The 19,465-nt window shown below is 39.9% G+C and overlaps 1 protein-coding gene across 3 annotated transcripts in view; it reads left to right on the plus strand.

The window, feature by feature from the left end:
- The window catches only part of Gpr63 (G protein-coupled receptor 63), a 52,284-nt gene extending 33,687 nt beyond the window's left edge, over positions 1 to 18,597 (plus strand). For all 3 annotated transcript variants that reach the window (XM_021657510.2, XM_060386073.1, XM_060386074.1), the window contains exon 2: positions 12,625 to 18,597. In XM_021657510.2, the coding sequence (XP_021513185.1) occupies positions 12,773 to 14,032 (1,260 nt within the window). In that variant the 5' untranslated portion in view covers positions 12,625 to 12,772 and the 3' untranslated portion in view covers positions 14,033 to 18,597. The remainder of the gene's footprint in view (positions 1 to 12,624) is intronic.
- The last annotated feature ends 868 nt before the right edge of the window (positions 18,598 to 19,465 follow it).

Consider the following 19,465-nt stretch of genomic DNA (forward strand, 5'->3'; position numbering starts at 1 on the left):
TTATAGAATATATTTGTAGAATCACATATATGTGGGACTTACCGCGTGTAGTCCAGCTGGTCCAACAATGGCTTTCTACCAACACAGGGTCCAAGAAGAGATTCAGATAAACAGCTTTAGAAATCGATTCTGTTGAAAACTTTGTCAGGCTGGTGTGTTTACATCAACGCAACTGGTGGTTATTTGCTGGACCTGCTCTGTGTTGGTTTTACTAAGAAGCACAACCCTGCATGCAGTGCATTTCGTGTACAGCCCCAGCAGGTCTGCAAGGGCTGGGAGAAGATGCTGAAAATCACGACCCAAGAAGTTCAGGCAAATTGTGTGACAGGAGCCAGACAATACCGGGAAACACATAAAAATGGTTTGCCATTCCTTTTATCTTCTTCAAAATGTCTTTGTTAGAAAAATAAAATGCTAAAGAAACTCATATTTGAAACGAATAAAAAAAAAAAGCCGATGGAGCTCTGTGGTGAAGGAGATAGTCCTGGAAAAGCTACTGATGATGAGACAGGTGCTCAAGCCGAACAAGCTGGTGGATAGTGTGATGGTTTGATGGACTGACTTGTGTACTTGAATATTTGGTTGTTACCAGCTGGTGGAACTGTCTAGGAAGGATTAAGGGGTGTGGCATTGTTGAAGGGGGTGTGGCATTGCGGGTAGACCTTGAGGTCTCGAAAGTCCACGAGAGGCCCAGTTTCATTCTCTGTGCTCCTGCTTGTGGATCAGATGTAAACTCTTAACTATTGCTGCTGTGCTATGCCTGCCTGCCTGCGGCCATGCTCCCAGCCATGATGATCATGAACTCAGTCTCTGAAACTATTAGCAGCCCCAACTAAATGCTTTCTTTTATAGATGCCTTATTCATGTATACCTTCACAACAATACAATAGTAACTAAGATAGATTATGAACCACTGTTCCAAGAATCTTTTTAAAATCCAGATTTTTAATAGTGATGAATAAGAAGTCTAATTTGTGGTGGAAAAGAAAAAAGAAAAAGGAAGGAAGGAAAGAGGGAAGGCAAAAAGGAAGAAAGAAAGAAGGAAGGACAAGTCTCCTGAATGTAGAATGGAAAAGAAAATCAGAAAAAAGTGCCGAGCAATAAGCTCAGTCAAGTTGGCCTGCTATTGAAATACTTGAAACTCTAAAAGACTATATAAACAACAAAAAGATAAAGAATCAGAAAGTCACCATGCTGGTTAACTTTTGGCAGTGACACAAACTCGAGTCACCTTGGAGGAGGGAACCTCCGCTGAGGTTCCTCTATCAGACTGTCTGGTAAGCAGGTCTGGGCAGCATTTCCTTGGCTATCGGTGGGTGTGGGAGAGCCTAGTCTTTTCCAAACCTGGTTGTGGTATCTGTTTTTATCACAATAACAGACAGAATGCTGGAAGATATATATATTAGAAGCTTTTATTATTATGCTGGAGAAATTATCTGGATCTTAAGGTTGAAGAATTATGAGAAAGTAGCAAAATGGATCGAGACAGCTTTGAACTCAGATTAACCTTAAGAACATTATATGAAGAACAGATCTTCCATGTTTCTAGAGTGAAGTGACACTGTCTAGCTTCCCTTTGTCTTTCAGTACTTTGTTTTCTCTCCTATTGGCAGGAGAAAAAGCCTATGAGGACTTTTTTTTTTACTTTTTTAAATTTTTTTACTATTAATTATACTTTATTTATTTTGTATTACTCCATAAACCCCTCTCTCCTCCCCTCCTAATCCCACCCTCCCACCCTCTTCCTCACGCATGCCCCTCCCCAAGTCCACTGATAGGGGAGGTCCTCTTCTCCTTCCTTCTGATCTTAGCCTATCAGATCACCTCAGGAATGGCTGCATTGTCATCTTCTGTGACCTGGTAAGGCTGCTCCCCCCTCAGGGGGAGGTGATCAAAGAGCAGGCCAATTTTAAGCTGGTTTTGTTTCAAGTCAGAAAGGTGAGCAAGATGCCAGAATTTTGCCATCTTTATCATCTATCTGTGGCCTTCCTATCTCTCTGTCAGGGAAATGCCTAACTCTTAGTCTGTCAGTAGGATCGCACTCTGAGAATGACCTTATAGTCTAAGAGGGTAGCTTGTTTGTCTCAGTCCACCTGTGGTAGAAGAGTAGGACTGATGTGTCCACGACAGGCCAAAAACAGCTGGTTGACTGTTGGTCAGAGAACAGTTGTGTGTCTGGACTCTACCTCGTTGTGAAACTGTGTCTGGTGTTACAGGACCCTGGGGAAGCAGGGCAAATAGGATCTCTGCATTGTTTCTTATAACCACACGCGAGCTTGCTGTTGCCTGAAAACAAAAATTTCCCCTGGAAAAAAATGTTCATTTCTTAGTATGATGTGTAGTTCAGATTCCAACATCCTAGACACTATTTTAAAATCTGGAAAAGATATGTTTAAGTTAGAGCTAAAAGATTCAGCAAGTGGCTTAAATTAATTTATTATTATATCCACCTATGAATTTATTAAGAATCCATTCATATGAAAGCATGAGCTAGAGTTATTTGCATTTTGTACACATTTTTTAGTGCTTGTGTTCCCTTAAAATTAACACACTCACTGTCTGACTGTCTGGCAGGGTGAAGGAGTCTGTAACCATTCCTGAATTAGAACAGTTTTAATTTGGTAAATGGGGCTACCCAGGCTTGGTGACTGAATCACTTTAGCCAAGAACCCCTTGGATCTCTCCTGTTTAGTGTGCACGGAAATCACCTCAGTGTCCTGCAAAAGGAAATTCTGTTCAGTAGATACGCTTTCTGGTATTTGTTTCTGGCAAGCTGCCATGCAGATGGCGGCTGTCCACTGAACGCCTCTTAATAGCAAGTCTCTGCAGGCCTGCTCATTTTTGTGTATATTTTCACAAGGAAGAAGTAATGGTGAGAGGAAACAAAGATAGCTTCTGGCTTCACACTAAAGAGCTCTCCTCAGCACATATACATATATATACAATAATAGTTAGTGGAAAGTAGGCCACACATTTGAAGGAGAGCAGGGAGTGGATGGGGGGGTATAGAGGGAAGCAATGTAAGTATATTATAATCTCAAAAATAAAATAAAAACATATCATTATAGTTTAGTATCTTAAGATCTGGAAAACTCTAAGATTCTGTGTAAACACTAAAATAGGTTTTAAAAATGACAATTAAAAAATTAGAATTTTCTCTTATATAGCCCTGGCTAAGATAAGGATGTTGAAAAACCCATTTGTTTGGTTTTTAAAGAGGCAGCAATAGTCAAAATATACTTAAAATTCTTAAAATGATTGTATATCTATATAATTATATATATTCACACACATATATGTATATACACATATGTATACATATACACATACACATATATAAAATATATCAAAAAACACCCCTACAAGTTATGCTTTGGAATAAAGACTTTAGTATTTCAAGGAAAAACAATTGTCCAATAGAAATGATACATGTCCTGGAGAAAGAGTAATTATCTCTTAAAGTTAATTTATACCCTCAATCAATAAGTAGCATATTTATTGTAATAAACAAAGATTTGAACATAAAAAAAGAGGTAGGTGCAATTATAAGAGACAGAAAAAGACACAGGGACAGGAGGCAGCTATTGATCAAACTGGGACCATAAAGTCCCTCTAGGAGCATCAGCAGGATATAGGATCTGTGGAGTGTGCTGAAGTCACTGAAAGCTGGAGGAGCAACAGGAAGCCCATGGCTGGCACACTCCCCTCACCCAACCCCTCAAACTCCCAACTGAGAGCACCAGGGTTGGGAACCTCCTGGGGGCTTTTGCTCTGCTGTGGCTTCCCGTGGAGCTCACCATTCCCAGAGACACCTGTACCATGGCAGGAAGCTAGATACTTAGAACCTGTCCCCGATGAAGATGTTCAGCAGGAGTATCAGGCAGTGGGGTCATTCTTCCTCATCTCACATCTGGTCTGTCTTCAGTGACATTTCATCACAATGGGAAATGGGTCGTACTTGCCAGAATTTGTCCTTAGGGAGGTGATTAGGTTCCTGTAGTAACCTCAGCGTCAGCTGGATCACTCAGTTATCTGAGTGATTCTCATAAACGTGGAGTTTTTTGTATGTTTGTGTTGAGATAGCCTTGCTGGGTAGCCGAGGCTGTCATGGAACTTAGCAGGCATTCCGGGTTGGCCTCATACTCAAGGGAATACTCCTGTGTCAGGCTTCAGAGAGCTAGGATGTCAAGACTGGGTCTCCACTCTCAGTTTTAGATTCAGAGCTTCTCTCTCTGTATCTCTTTCTGTCTCTCTATGTGTGTGTTATGTACACATGTGTATTATGTATGTGTGTGTACATACAAGTGAATGCATGCAAAACCAGAAGTTGACATCAGATGTCTTTCTTCATCATGCTCAGCACTCACTCTTCACCTGAACCATCTCCTAACCCTGAGAATTAGGCTTTACTAAATTATGATTTTGAGACCTTGTTTTTGTGCTTTCTTTTAAATGCACTGAACATATTTTTGGAGATTGAAGGCAATTATTTCTGTTTTCATATAAGAGTAGCAAAGCACAATATAATTCATTAAAAAATGGAAAAGCCCATATTCTAACCACTATTAACATTTAAGTTTGGCCTTTGGGTAATTATCTCTCTCTCTCTCTCTCTCTCTCTCTCTGTATATGTATAAATAGCTGTGGTATACAAGCAATGTTAGCACCTACTCCAATAACATTATATTATAAGCATCCCTCTGTATTTCTCAGGTTTGTAGCTTCAAGCTACTTAACTATGTCTTATTGAGTTAAAAAGGCACCTTAATATTTTTTCTTTAGGTTGAACTATCCCTGGTGTGTGGCCAAGTTTGTACCATACAGAAAAGTGGGAAGTTGATCAGGAAAAGAAAATATTCTTTCAATTTGGAAGTATTTCTTGCTAAGTTTATAGTTATCTCTAAATCTTAAACATGTTTGAAATATTTTTAAAATAATTTATTTATTTTTATTTTATGTATATTTGGTGTTCTGTCCGCTTGTATGCATGTGTAAGGGAGTCATATCCCCTGGAACTGGGGTTACAGACAGTTGCCAGCTGCCATGTGGGTGCTGGGAATTGAGCCTGGGCCCTCTGGAAGAGCAGCCAGAGCTCTTAACTGGTGAGCCATCTTTCCAGCCCCTGAAATAGATCTGATACATAGTTAAAGAGCTTCATACTGAAATAGTATTTTACTGGTGTGTAGTCATATTTACAGAATATATTTAATTTAAGGAATCCAAGTTGCTGCATTGAAAAAAATCAACAGCAAAAACAGCAAACAAAAAAGCCCAGTCATTTCATGGTCTTAGCTAAAAACCCAAGGAGAATTCCTAACTGGTGCCTTGTCCCTTGTGAGTCACTGTCACTGAAGCACAGTGTCCACCTGCAGTTGTAGCTACAGTGATCTTGGTGTGCCTTCTCCAAGCTGCAGCCCTAAGAAAGGTGTCTGCAGAGAGTGTCACTCTAAAGGAAGAACAGTAAGACTGACGTAAGGAAAATGTGGTTCTTCGGAGAGAGGGACCAGCAGGTCTACTGGCCTGTCATCAGATCAGCTGCTTCATAAAGATGGAGTGTTATAAGTCATGTGACTAAGATCATGTGACTAAGATCACATGACTAAGGATAAGCCCTTGGAAGAAGGGTGCTACTAAGAAGAAACAGAACTTACTATAACTGGGAGAGAAGGAAAAGAGAAAAAAGTTCCCAAGTGAATGCTTGTCCTTCTTGTACTGTGACATGTGGCTTGTAGCTGACCCTCCTTCCATCATTCTCCATCCTTGAACACTTTATCAACTGTGAGTTTATTAGATTTCCTAAGACTGTTTATGATTTGAAAAGAGATTTGCCACCATTGCTATAGTTGCTTGAGATTTAGAGAAAGTTTAAAAGATTAAGATTGTAATTGAAACATACATTTCTGAAAACACATATAAAGTAACACTATTTATGGTTGTGAGCCCAGCCTTTAATGGCTGAGCCATCTCTCCCACCCGTAAAGTAACATTATATAGGCTGAGAACGGTGTACTTATGTATTAGGAATATATATGTCTCTCTATGTATGTATGTAATAACAGTTAAGAAAAAAGATTAGTCATGAATTTAAGAGAGAGCAGGGAGGGCATATGAGAGAGTTTGGAGGGAGGAAAAGAAAGGGGAAAATGATGTAATTATCCTCAAAAAAAAATGAAAGAAATGTCCTCAAATTGACTTTTTAAAATGTTAGCAAGCTAGGAAAGACATTGAGTTAAATCACTGACAAATGACTTTTAAAAGATACCTAAAAACTGACTAACATTCAATTTTAGGAAATTTAGGGAAAATATGTAAACTATGAAGTTAAAAATAAAAAAAACAATAAGAAAAACAAACAAACAAACAAAAACCATTCTTCTGTACCCTGTATACACGATTCCTTTCTTCTCTTGTTGTAACATTGGAAAGTCATTTTCAGTCTCCCATATTAAGTAAAACCATTCCAACTATGCAAAAAAAAAAAAAAAAAGAAATTATTTTTAAAAGTTCTTGAAGCATCTGGCCATGGTGGTACAGATCTCATGAGGCAGAGGCAGGGGGATCTCTGTGATTCAAGGCCAGCTTGGTCTACATAGTGAGTTCTGGGACAGACAGAGCTTTATAGTGAGACCCTGTCTCAATAAAGTAAAATAGTTCCTGTAGTTCCTGGTTTGGTGGATGGAGGGCAAGGCTGTGGAGGTGATATGACTGCAGCAGTAAGGAGGAGGAAGGCTGTAACTAAATCACCAAGAGGGAGGTGACAGGACAGAGTTCCAGGTTTTCAGTGCTGGTGGGAAGGATGTGAAGAAATGTTCAGAAGAATGGTCTTTGACTCTGAAGTCACAGGTCAGGTGAATGAATGCAAGTCAGTGCAATTGATGAGTGTATCCTTTTTCCAGTCTCCCAGAAGCTAATTTCTTGAGGCAAAGTCAGTTAGACAGGGGTCTGTGTTGGGGCTTGCAGTTCCAGAATGACAGGAGTGAGGAGAAAGGGAAGTGAAACAAGGGAAAAGGTACTTGTTCGAGGTAATGCTTGGCCAGAGTTCACCACAGTATTTTCCCTCCCAATGGACTTGGAAGAACTTTCCTTGGGCTTGGTGGCCAGTCAAGGGAGGAAATCAAGAGATTTTGCACTCCAAAGTCTCATTCAAGGGAAGGCTGTTTAACCTTTAACTCTTGGGCAGCCAGTGGAAATCCCCACCCCACACTGGGCATGGACAGTGACAGTTGAGATCTGAGTGAAGTAAGACCTTTGTGGGTTCTGGAGGAATGATTTAGGCAAGAGTCTCAGGCCAGGGGAGTTTTGGAGCCCAGGGGACCATAAGTAACTGTGAAGAGAAGGAGGAGGTACTTGGGTCAGGGCACTAGCCTACCTTCTTCAGTCTTAGTCACCCCCTACTTTCCCTTTTCTGTAAGTTTATAAAGCCATGATTTTTCTTACACTGTTTAATTTTTGTTATTTTAGTCTCAGCTCCATATTTTAATTTCCATTATACTTATACTTCCATTTAACATAATTTCTAGATTATTCATTTGTTATCACTGCATTCTTTTATTTACTTTTTTGGGTCACTTTTAAGAAGACAAATTCCACTTTGTTTCATCTCTTCTGTCAATATTACTATACTAGTGTCTGCGACTTGCTTTCCAAATAGATAACACACACCAAGCATTTCACTTAAGAACCATTGAAAAGCAACACAGAGTCAGAAAAGTAGATTCTTCAAAAGCAATACTATAAAACAACTTCTTTTAAGGATTTCCTGACAGGAAATAAAGAAATCTGAGTGCAGTGACAAAAATTAATATCTCAGTGGATTTTTGCCAAGTATATATTAAATACTGAACTGTTATCTGGGTAAAGAAAAATTTGTCTACCCAATCTTCCTCCCTACGCCCCACCCCAAGTCATTTCACTTTGAATGCTTGGAGAATCCTGAGGAGTTTATTCTCCAGGTAGCATGCATGAGCATGAAGGAAGGGATGGCACCAGGAAGTTTAACGTGACATCCTCATTTGATCTCTCCTGCTGTGATAAAACACAGACCAAAAGCTACCTGAGGAGGAAAGAGTTTATTTTAGCTTATTGTTGTCATCTGTCATGGAAGGAGCCAGGGCAGGAGCCCAAGGCAGGAACCTGGAGGAAGGAAGTGAAGCAGAATCAAGATCCAGCTATACCACTCCTAGGCATATACCCAAAAGATACCCCACCATTCAATAAGGACATTTGCTCAACCATGTTCTTAGCAGCTCTATTCATAATAGAATCTGGAAACAGCCTAGATGTCCCTCAGTGGAGGAATGGATACAGAAATTGTGGTACATTTACACAATGGAATACTCAGCTATTAAAAATAAGGAAATCATGAAATTTGCCAGCAAATGGTAGGAACTAGAAAAGATCATCCTGAATAATTTTCTGAGAAAGCACCGTATTGATTTTCAAAGTGAAGACCACACTCTTACAGAGGACCCCAACTCAGTTCCTAGGATCCCTGTAGGTTGGATGGCTCATAACTGCTTGTAATTCCAGCTCTGGAAAAATCTCACACCATCTTCTGGCCTCTTTGGTCCCTGCACTCATGCCTTCATGCCCTGCATAGTAACACACCTGTGCACACGTAAGGCTAGAACTCAGAAACACATGTGTTACTTATCTGTATTTATATAACAATTAGAGAAAATGAAAAAGAGATAAGTAAAGGACCAAGTTAACAGATTTTTTTTTTGGTTTATTGCTAAAATTAGACTAAATTGAATTGCTTTTAAAAGATAGGGATTTCATGTTGAAGGCTTATTCTTCATCAGGTGTACTAAAACAGAACCTTTCACCTTGGTTCTATAGCATTAGTTTTGTTTTGGTGATGTTATGATCTCACTGATTATTCTCACCAAGTTCATGTTGAGGGTTGGTGTCCAGCGTAGCACTGTTGAGAAGTGGTGGAACTTGTCCGAGGCCTTTAGCACGTGGGGGGTCAGGGTTCCCTCGTGGAGGTGAGTTTTCACTCTGTGAGCTCCCAGATGGGGCTGCCTGCCTGTGCGGGTGGCCTGGTGCAGATGCCAGCAGCTGGAGAAGAACTGGCACGCCTGTGGGCTGTTGGCATTTGTTTGATCCCATTTGCAGCCCAACACTGACCTTTTCCAGCACGGAGCTAGTGAGTTCAGCCTTGAGCTACGTGACTGGAGATGTACTCTTGCTGCTTCTGAGTCCACAGTGGAGGAAACGCAGGCCTCATGCGGGCTTCCAGTGTCCTTGTTCTCAGCCCCACCTGAGCCTTTCTGTGGTCACTACTCATCAGAGTCTCTTTGGAGGTCTGCAGACCTCCAAATTTGTTTCTTCAAAACCAAATTTTCTAGAAGTTTTGGTGATGAACAACTTTGTTAGGTCAGTTATAGCAACATCATCTGTTTCATTTGCTTGTTTGCTTAAAAACTGAAAACAAAAAACTTTACTAATGGATTTTAAAGTTATACATTTAATCTTTTTAGTTTATACATATATTGATACAAAATCTATTCAGAGTGAATTTCAAGTTACAGTGTCCTTGGTCACCCTGCTCTCTTTAAGCTTTTGTTAATCACTTTACTTTTAGTAACTGGAACACAGCATGCCTTCAGCAAATATTTGAAGGCTGAGCAGTAATGGAATGAATTGAGTTAAAGTTTGTGTAGTAATGGGAAGCTTGGCAACAAAGAAGATACTTTGGTTTTATATTGAACTATAAAAAGTTAAAAAGCACATTTAACTTAATATTTTGCTTTTGTTTCTTTCCATTTGTAATTGTTGTTCCTCATCATGATCAAAAAACTAAATCTAATTCAGTCTAAATTTTTTTTGTTTGTTTTATTTGAGACAGGGTTTCTCTGTGTTGCCTTCTCTGGTTGTCTTGTACTCACTTTGTTGACCAGGCTGGCTTTGACCTCACAAAGATCCACCTACCTCAGCCCTCCCAGAGTGCTGGGATTACAGGTGTGTACCATCATGCCCAGCTTCTAATTTAATTATTTTTGGTCACTTAATTTTGCCGTTCAGGGAGTTGAATCTAGTCCCTCTTGCATACTAGGCAAGGCCTCTACCTCTGTCCTTCTAGCCCCAAGGACATTAAGTATTTTGAATTTACTACTGCAGTTTCAATATATGCTTGTTGAAATACAATTTAATTTTTATATTACATTTTCTTATTAATCATGTATATATATATTTATGTGTATGTCACAAAACACCTATAGAAATCAGTGGACAACTTGAGATTCAGTTCTCTTCTTCACCAATGACACATTCACACTGTCAGGCTTGCTGGCAAGTGCTTTTACTCACTAAGCCACCTTAACATCCCTGAAACACAATTTTAAACATTTAACACAGTTGACCAAACATGATTTAAGCTATTGTCTTAGAATTAAAATATCTGTCTACACAAAATTTTCTCTGGTGGTAGTTTGTACTTGGGGTCTTTCTGAACAGACTGGCATGATTATGATGAAAAACTATAAGAATCTTGGTTCCTTTCCCACTGCCCCTTGGTGATTGTAGACTTCAGTAATCACTAATGTGACTATGTCTAATGTGACATTTTGTCAAGGTGTGTACTCACTTTTTAGAGTGAATATGTGAGTATAGAGAAAATCTAGTAGGGCTAACAACAGTGAGCTGTAACACGAGAGGAAACAGTAAAGTCAATATTGTATGCAAACAGACTACTGTTTCTATTATTCATAAAATCAGCCCTAATAGGATAGTCAATTATGATGAAAAGTGGGTAGAAAGAGCATGATCTCGCTACAGATGTTGAGTCTTGGATCTCACAAATGAGATCCCATCTCTTCCTTTGACACCCAAGAAATGAGTGAAATGTTGACAATTACCCTTAAAAATCAATGACTAATTCTAAGGCTATACAATGCATTAATAATATTTTTGCCTTTGTCTTCTATGTATTAATGTTTTTACTCTTTTAAGGGTTTGTTGAAGGTAGCTATGCAGAAATCTAGTCCTTTGCAACTACAGAGATTCTCCCTAGTTAAGGCCAACAGAAGGAAGAAGCCATGTCAGAATGTGGGTTGATAGGATCATAGATTGAGGAATCCCCTTACATAAAACTGAGGGCTTCATAAGTTGGTGAGAGATTGGGAGTCATACTAAGTAAAAGGTAAGCAAGTCTTTGAGAAAAGATAGATATCTTTGTGAGTTTCTGAATAGTTTCTGAATATCCAGGGACCTTTTTTCTCTGTTCCTTAACACCTCCATCTTTCTTACTTGGTTAGCATCCCCTGTGAATTTGCTAACAGTATCAATTCAGTCTTTGGGAAAAACAGAAGTCTTCACATCAGAAGAAAAAAAAATGATGAAAATGGACAGGCTTAGAAGAAAAGAGAGAAGCTTAGGAAAAGTGACTTCTTTATTTGAATGGCTTTTTCTAGTATGGTTGGTGGGGAATTTCTGGAAGGGGATGGATATGAGAAAAGATCATAAGGAAACAAAAGGAGGGGATAGAGAGGGAAAGTGGGGGTAGGAGGAAGAGGAGGAATTAGAAAGAGGCAGATGGAAGGGAGAAAGGGGGAAGAAAAGCCAAGAAAAATTTCAGATCTTAATTGAAAATAACCCTGTTCTTACCTTTAAGAGCTGTCAACCCTAAAGTGCGTCATTACCAGCCTGTTAAGCTGGGGATCGAGGTTAGGTTATTTTTGCCATGAGCTTTATGCTAATGTAAAGATGGAATAAGAACCCGTAGGAAAGAACTTAAAGTTTGTTCTCCTAAGAAAATTAGTGAAATCTGCATTAATAGTGACTGTGGAAAGCTTTGATAGTATAGTTTTTTGAAGTTTATTTTTTAGTGTTTTATTAATGTGGGGAAATTTTCATACAGTGTGTTTTGACCCTTCTCGGGCCTCTAAGATCCACCACCCTTCGCCATATCCCATGTGTCCTCTTCATTTGATTCAATAACCCAGTGAGTCCAGTTTGAGCTGCCCATTTACTTCTAGATGTACGGCCATACACTGAAGCTTGATCAGCCTACCAGGACCGCACCATCAAAGGACACTCACTCCCTCCAGCCAAGGCTATCGTTATCCATAACAGCTCAGTTAGGTCTCAAAGCCCCTCCCACTCCTGCCACAGTGGCTTTATCTTGTGCATACAACCACAGCTGCTGTGAAAATTCGTGACTCCTACAGGCCTCCCAAATCCAAAAGGACAGTTTTTCTCAGATCTTCTCCAGCCTCCGACACTTACAGTCTTTCTCAATGATCTGATTCCTAGAGAGGACCACTGAAGCTAAAAAGCATCCATCATAAGGTTTTGACTTCTGTTCTTGATTTCTTAATGAATTTCAAGATCCATCTTGCTTTATATACAAATACTATAAAATTTCTGTAATTTTTAGTTAAGATTGTATAGCAGGACAGAGTTTTAGAGAGTTAGAAGGAAAAAAGTGACCCTACATGATGAAAGATAAAAAAGTCAAATGTGTCTACAGCTATGCTATCCTGACCACACTCAGCCTTGTATGACCTCAGAAGCTAAGCAGGGAATACAGTCCTAGCCAGTCCTTGGATGGGCGACACAACATAGTCACATGTATTTACTAATCTGATCTCATGGTCTTTGTTTTGTGCTTATTTCCAGGCAAAAGGATTCTTGTGGAAGATGGAACTCTGTCCGTTTTCCAGAATGTGTATTGAAGCCCATCAGTGGAACCTGACCCTACAGTGCTGTATCAAAATGCCCGATGAGGACCCACATTTCTGCCTGAACCTACCATCCTCCTAGAACCATGGTTGTCTCAGCAGTGTTGACTGCATCCCATTCTGGGACATTCAATACGACATTTGTAATCTATGAAAACTCCCATGTGAATACTACAGTCCCTCTACCATTTCAGCCTCCTGGCACTGGCCCGTTGCTTAGATACAGTCTTGAAACCATGACTAGCACTGGATTTAGTTCCTTGGCAGCAAACAGCACAGCTGTAACCCCAACACCCACAGTTGTCAGGAGCCTAAACTTAGCTGTCCAGATCATCCTCTCGGCTATAATGATATTTATTCTGTTTGTGTCTTTTCTTGGAAATTTGGTTGTTTGCCTCATGGTTTACCAAAAAGCTGCTATGCGTTCTGCGATTAACATTCTTCTTGCCAGCCTGGCTTTTGCAGACATGCTGCTTGCAGTGCTGAACATGCCCTTTGCCTTGGTAACTATTCTTACCACCAGATGGATATTTGGGAAATTCTTCTGCAGGTTGTCTGCCATGTTCTTCTGGTTGTTTGTGATAGAGGGAGTGGCCATCCTGCTCATCATCAGCATCGACAGGTTCCTGATCATAGTTCAGAGGCAAGATAAGCTAAATCCTTACAGGGCTAAGGTCCTCATCGCAGTCTCTTGGGCAATGGCTTTTTCCATAGCTTTTCCTTTGGCTGTGGGAAATCCTGATCTGCAGATGCCTTCTCGGGCCCCACAGTGTGTGTTTGGGTATACAACCAATTCCGGATACCAGGCTTATGTGATTTTGATTTCTCTCATTTCTTTCTTTATACCTTTCCTGGTGATACTGTATTCATTCATGGGCATCCTCAATACCCTTCGGCACAACGCCTTGAGGATTCATAGCTACCCGGAAGGGATATGTCTCAGCCAGGCCAGCAAACTTGGTCTCATGAGTCTACAGAGACCCTTCCAGATGAGCATCGACATGGGCTTTAAAACACGTGCCTTCACCACCATTTTGATCCTCTTCGCGGTTTTCGTTGTCTGCTGGGCCCCGTTCACCACGTACAGCCTCGTGGCTGCCTTCAGCGAGCGCTTCTACTCCCAGCACAACTTCTTTGAGATCAGCACCTGGCTGCTGTGGCTCTGCTACCTCAAGTCTGCACTGAACCCGCTGATATACTACTGGAGGATTAAGAAGTTTCATGATGCCTGCTTGGACATGATGCCCAAGTCCTTCAAGTTCTTGCCACGGCTTCCCGGGCACACGAGGCGACGGATACGCCCCAGTGCTGTCTATGTGTGTGGGGAACATCGGACGGTGTTGTGAATACTGTGACTCTGAGACATTTGTAGTGACTATGGTTCTTTATTGACTGAAATTTTTTCATATGGCTTCTAAACTTTTTTTTTTATAATGTGTGTGTGTTTGTAAGTGTGAGTGTATAAAAGGAATGCTAAGTACTTTGATCCTGAAGTCAAGAATATACTCTAAGTGAGTGGTATATATGTTTACCTCTAGGTTAAGAAAACTTTAAGATGTGTGTGTATGTGTGTGGAGGGGGAGCGATTTTTGTTAGTTTAATTGACTGGTTTTATTTTTGTAGCATGAATCAGAATTGTGCTTCATTGAACCTGCCAATAACTTGAATTGTCGGTGGTTTTTATGCTGCTGATGTAAGCTTGGTTGAGTTAATCCATTCCTCTCCTTTCCTATAAGACACTGCTGCTCATTGCCATCATATTGGAGTCAAATCCCTATGCATCTCTGTTGATAGACACTTAGCTTTATTTAAAAGCAAAACGCAAGGGGGCTAGTGACAATGAAAATGTTGTTACAATTTACTGCGGTGCACTTTAAAAAGACAATGTTGCAGATTAATTCAGTTGTGTTTATTAGAATCTTTTTATACATGACATGTGCTTTGGGGGACATGTGCTTATGATTTCTACTTAGTTTTTATTAAAAGTGCTTTAGCTGCATGCTCAGTTTTAAAGGGAACATAAACACATAGGGAATTTTCTAAGCACAGCAATGAACTTTCAGAGCAGGGAAACTTTGAGGAGGCGTGGCAAATTTCAGGGAGGAGCAGAATGAGGGTGGCTGGTCCAGCTTGTGGCCATCCTGCGCATTCAAACACCCTCCCCAAGTTTGGAGAGAAGGACCACCTGCGGTAGCGCTGTAAGCAGGGCCCTGTGCACTGCTTTTTTGTGTGGTAGGCATCACTTGTTTCTTTTCTAAGAGTGAAGAAAAATAAGTTTTAGATGGACAGAAATTCTGCCTAGATTTGGGTAGAGCTGCGCTCCAAACATCTGAAATGCAGACTCAGCTGTTCCATTGTGCCGCATAGATTCCTCACACTTCAAACCTGTCATAGTCAAGGAGAATGTCACATAATCTTTTTATTTCTTCTCTGTCCTCCCACCCCTTCTTCTCCTTTTTGGGAAGGGGTTGCATGAAGCTCAAGCAAGCCTTGAAGTTTCTGTGTCTGAGAAAGACTTGGAGTTTCTAAAGGAAACAAATGACACATCCACCCTTTCAAATGGAACTCAAAAATCTGAAGATAAATATAAATTTGAAAATAAGATGATTTCTTTTGATCTATAAAACAAGCAGCCGACAGGTACTGATGCTCAGTACAGCTGCTGTGTGTGGCTCTTAGCCTGGCAGCTGTGGGAGTTTCCAACACTCTAGGCTGTGCTCTGACAATCAGACTATCAGACTGGCCTTTTAGCGCTTTCCTTAGCAGAACTGAAGGTGTGAGCTCAGGCATTTGTCTTCCACAGAGAAGGGAAGATAGACCCTGATCTGAGCTTAGACTGGCTGTAAGAGCCCATGCTTTGGATTTCTCCTTATTTTTCTTTAGTTGTCTGGTGTCCTGGTGCATCGAGAACTTTGGTCAGATTCTCTCTGTTGCCTGTGGCTCATGTAGTAAAGAGCCAGCAGATGAAAGACAAAAGGGCTGAAAGGGTGGCTTTCTGACTGCATTCTGAGCTAAGGCAGTGTCTTAATGCAGATGTATAGTACCTTTTTAGAATTTTACTTTTTTGTGAGCCATCAGGAAGAACAAGTCTGTGTTTCTTCAGTTTTAAAAACCCAAGTTAGAGTGCAAGAATTGCTGAGGTCTAACCCAACCCTGAGTTGTTTGTTTGTTTGTTTCCTTGTATGCAAGTATAATTGGAAGAGCCCAGCCAATGTCATGACTATTGTCTGGTCTCCAGTATTACTTTACATTCATTAGCTCTTCCTTTCTTTTTTTTAAATTTTATTTAATTTTATTAATTACAGTTTATTCACTTTGTATCCCAGCTGCAGCTCCCTTCCCTATCCCCTCCCAATCCCACCCTCCCTCCCTCTTCTTCTCCTATGCCCCTCCTCCAGTCCAATGATAGGGGAGATCCTCCTCCCCTTCCATCTGACCCTAACCTATCAGGTCTCATCAGGACTGGCTTCATTGTCTTCCTTTGTGGACTGATAAGGCTGCACCCCCCTTCAGGGGGAGGTGATCAAAGAGCCAGGAATTGTAATGCTGGAAATTTGTTGACAGCACCAAAGACCTGGGAAATCCTGCTCTTGAAGCAATTTGAGGCAATTTCAGTGCTGTTGGACCTCACCTTCTGCCTAAAGAGCTTTACACTACTCGCCATATTATGTTGAGTTCATTGCATATGATAGCCACCTACCTCTTTAATTTTTAGTTTATATTTATTAAAGGTAAGTACATCTTTGTCCGTTGGCATCATATAGGACTTAAACACTGTATTAGATCTTAGCAGCACATTGAAATGCATTTTACTTTCCATTGTCAATATGAATTGGATTTCAAGCAGATATTAATACGGATGTTAAAAATTTAACTTTCAAGAAGGACAGCGCTGTGAATATTGATTCATACTGGTAGCTTTTGAGACTCCCCATGTGACTGTAGTTGAACTGAGTTTCATGCTCTGTATACTGTGTAGTTGGAGGTACTTTCTCCTGTTCACAGGCAGCTACACTTGGTGAGGACTCGGTAAAGACTGCTGAGCCAGCCTGCGCATCCATGCAGAAGGCCACATTGAACTGCAGCTTGCCTTACACTGGATAACCTGCTCAGATAACAGTTTACAGATCACTCTAAATATTTTTACTGTATATACATTTTGAAAGCTTTAGGAAAAAATATTATGGTGCACCGTCAAGGAATTTAGGCACAAAATTTAATGCCGCCTATTATTCCATGTTTTCTTGATGGGAAAATAACCACTACTAGCCACTGCTGACTGACAGAATCAGAAGTTATTTATTTTTCCTACTAGCTAATATGATTCATGGAAGATATGAGAAAATATTTCTTGTAAAAAGAAAGAGTAAAGAGACATTTCAAATAGTTGGCAGTAGTGGTATTTAAACTTTAATGTGTGTTTGATTCTCCCCAGGGAAGCCTAGTAATACAAACTTGTGGGCCTCTGGGTCGATGGTTAGACACAGTAATGTTCATTTTCATTCTATTGAGTGTGTTGCCTGATTCTGGTTCAGATGGTCCCTGGAGCACAGTTCCAAGAAACAGTCCTGTAGAAAATCAGAATATCATTTAAATGCCATCTGTTTTATCTTAAAGTAGTTGTGGTTGGAAACCAGTGGTGATCTACAATGAAAGGGTGTCTGGGAGGTCTGTGCCCATCCAGTTGCCATGTGTGCTGGTGAGGATTTGGCCAGCACCAGCTTTACTTTCTTTTTACTGTTCCCATTACTATGGAACCCACTTGGACACTGAGCTGCCATGGGCTACATCTGTGCAGGATTCTAGGTTATCTCCATGTGTGGTCCTTGGTTGGAGTATCAATCTCAAAAGACCCCTGTGCCCAGATATTTTGGTCTGTTGCTCTCCTTGTGGAGCTCCTGTCCTTTCCAGATCTTACTATTTCCCACTTCTTTCATAAGATTCCCTGAAATCTGCCCAGTGGTTGGCCATAAGTCTCAGCATCTGCTCTAATACCTTGCAGGGAAGATCTTTCAGACACCCTCTGTGACAAGCTTCTGTCCTGTTCCCTGTTTTCTCCTTCTTCTGATGTCCATCCTCTTTGCCTTTCTGAATGGGGACTGAGCATTTTAGCCAGAGTCCTCCTTCTTGATTAGTTTCTTTAGGGGTACAGATTTTAGTAGGTGTATCCTATATTATATGTCTAATATCCACTTATGAGTGAGCAATGTCTGATGAACCCTGTGGTTTCACAGTAGGGGCTCAGAGAATGACTCAGTAATTGTAAGTCATGACTTCCAGAAGGCTGATTAGTAGAGTATTTCTTTCCTGCAGATGTCTCTCTAGGACATCTCTTTATCACATGTAATTTCCTGAGGAGAGTGAGGGAAATATAAAGACTTATCTAATTCCTAGTTTTCTGCTTAGACCAGTTGTTCAATTGAAGCATGGAGTAAAATAACCTTTTAATCTTCAAACTTTTGTTGGTGACAAAAATATTTAATTTCATTTATCTTTACTTTACATGAAAATATGTATGTATAGATCACAAAAATTTCCACATGCTTGCTATTTTATCCTGTTAGGAATTTTATTTGAATTTAAGGTACTACCAGTTTCAGATATGTTTGCATAACCATAATTTTGACAAACTGCCTTCATCGAAGACTCTACTTTTATAATAAGGGATGAAAATATCAAAGCACATGTTTGTTATTGCAAGCAAATGTTAATACATTTCTTAGGTAGCCACAGGTACTTGTCATTTGTAATTAAAATTAATTTATTTTTTAAAATGGTACCTTGCCTTTAATGAATGAAAAACTTTTAATTTGGGGTTGTAACACTTAAATATAAGTGTGTTCATTTGTTAATATTCTTATTACAACCAAGAAAAGAGCTACCCATAAGAAAATGAATAAATGTTTACTATTTCTAAAGTGGATGTTTTTTTTTTTTTTTTTTTTTAAACTTTAAAGACTTCATTTCGTCCTAGAAAATTTTGTTACTAATAGTGGAAGTTTGAGTTTCCTTTCAAGATCTGCTCCCTTTGGGTTCTTGGTTTTAAATTACCTGTCCAATCTGTTTGCATTAACTGTGTTCTAGTTTTAGACAATCTCTGAGTCATTCTGGCTGAAATGAAACTTGCCAGAAAATGATGAATACCAAGAAACAGTGAAGAGATTCTGTCCATGTGAGTTTTGAAAATGCACAGCTGAGTCATTTAAAGCTATTAGCATTTGTGAAGCAGGAATGCTGCTATGTGGATGACTCATGCTGCAACTCCAGTTCCAGAAGTCCCTTTAGAGAAATACAGGATGTATTTGTCTGAATACAAGAGTTTCAGAGTTGTGTTCATTAGACATGAGAACCTGATTTTCTCTCTTTAATGTGCAGCTGAATGTGTTTCTTCTTTAAATTTACAAAGAAAGGATACGTTGAACATATCGTTACTGTTTTCTTCTGAAACAAAAAGGTAAGAGAGAGTTAGAAAAATCCAATAATATGCTGTACTTGAAGCCACTCACATCTGTGAATATAATGGATCTGTCTATATTCAGGCCAGCACGTAGCAATCTCAACCTTAAAACATCAAAATGCAAGCAGTTGGCTTTACTGTAGAATGAAAATAAGTTCCATGGGTTGTGGGATTATATCTAACCAGAAAGAGAACTCCAGTAGGAGATATGACATTTATTGAAAAGAGTTAGTTGACACATATATATAGGTCTGGCTATGCAGAGCCACAGGGCAGACTGGACAGACAGACTGGTTCAGATGGGAGGTGTCCATGGTTGACT

The sequence above is a fragment of the Meriones unguiculatus genome, chromosome 6 (genome assembly GCF_030254825.1).
Source record: "Meriones unguiculatus strain TT.TT164.6M chromosome 6, Bangor_MerUng_6.1, whole genome shotgun sequence".
Classification (NCBI taxonomy): Eukaryota; Metazoa; Chordata; class Mammalia; order Rodentia; family Muridae; genus Meriones; species Meriones unguiculatus.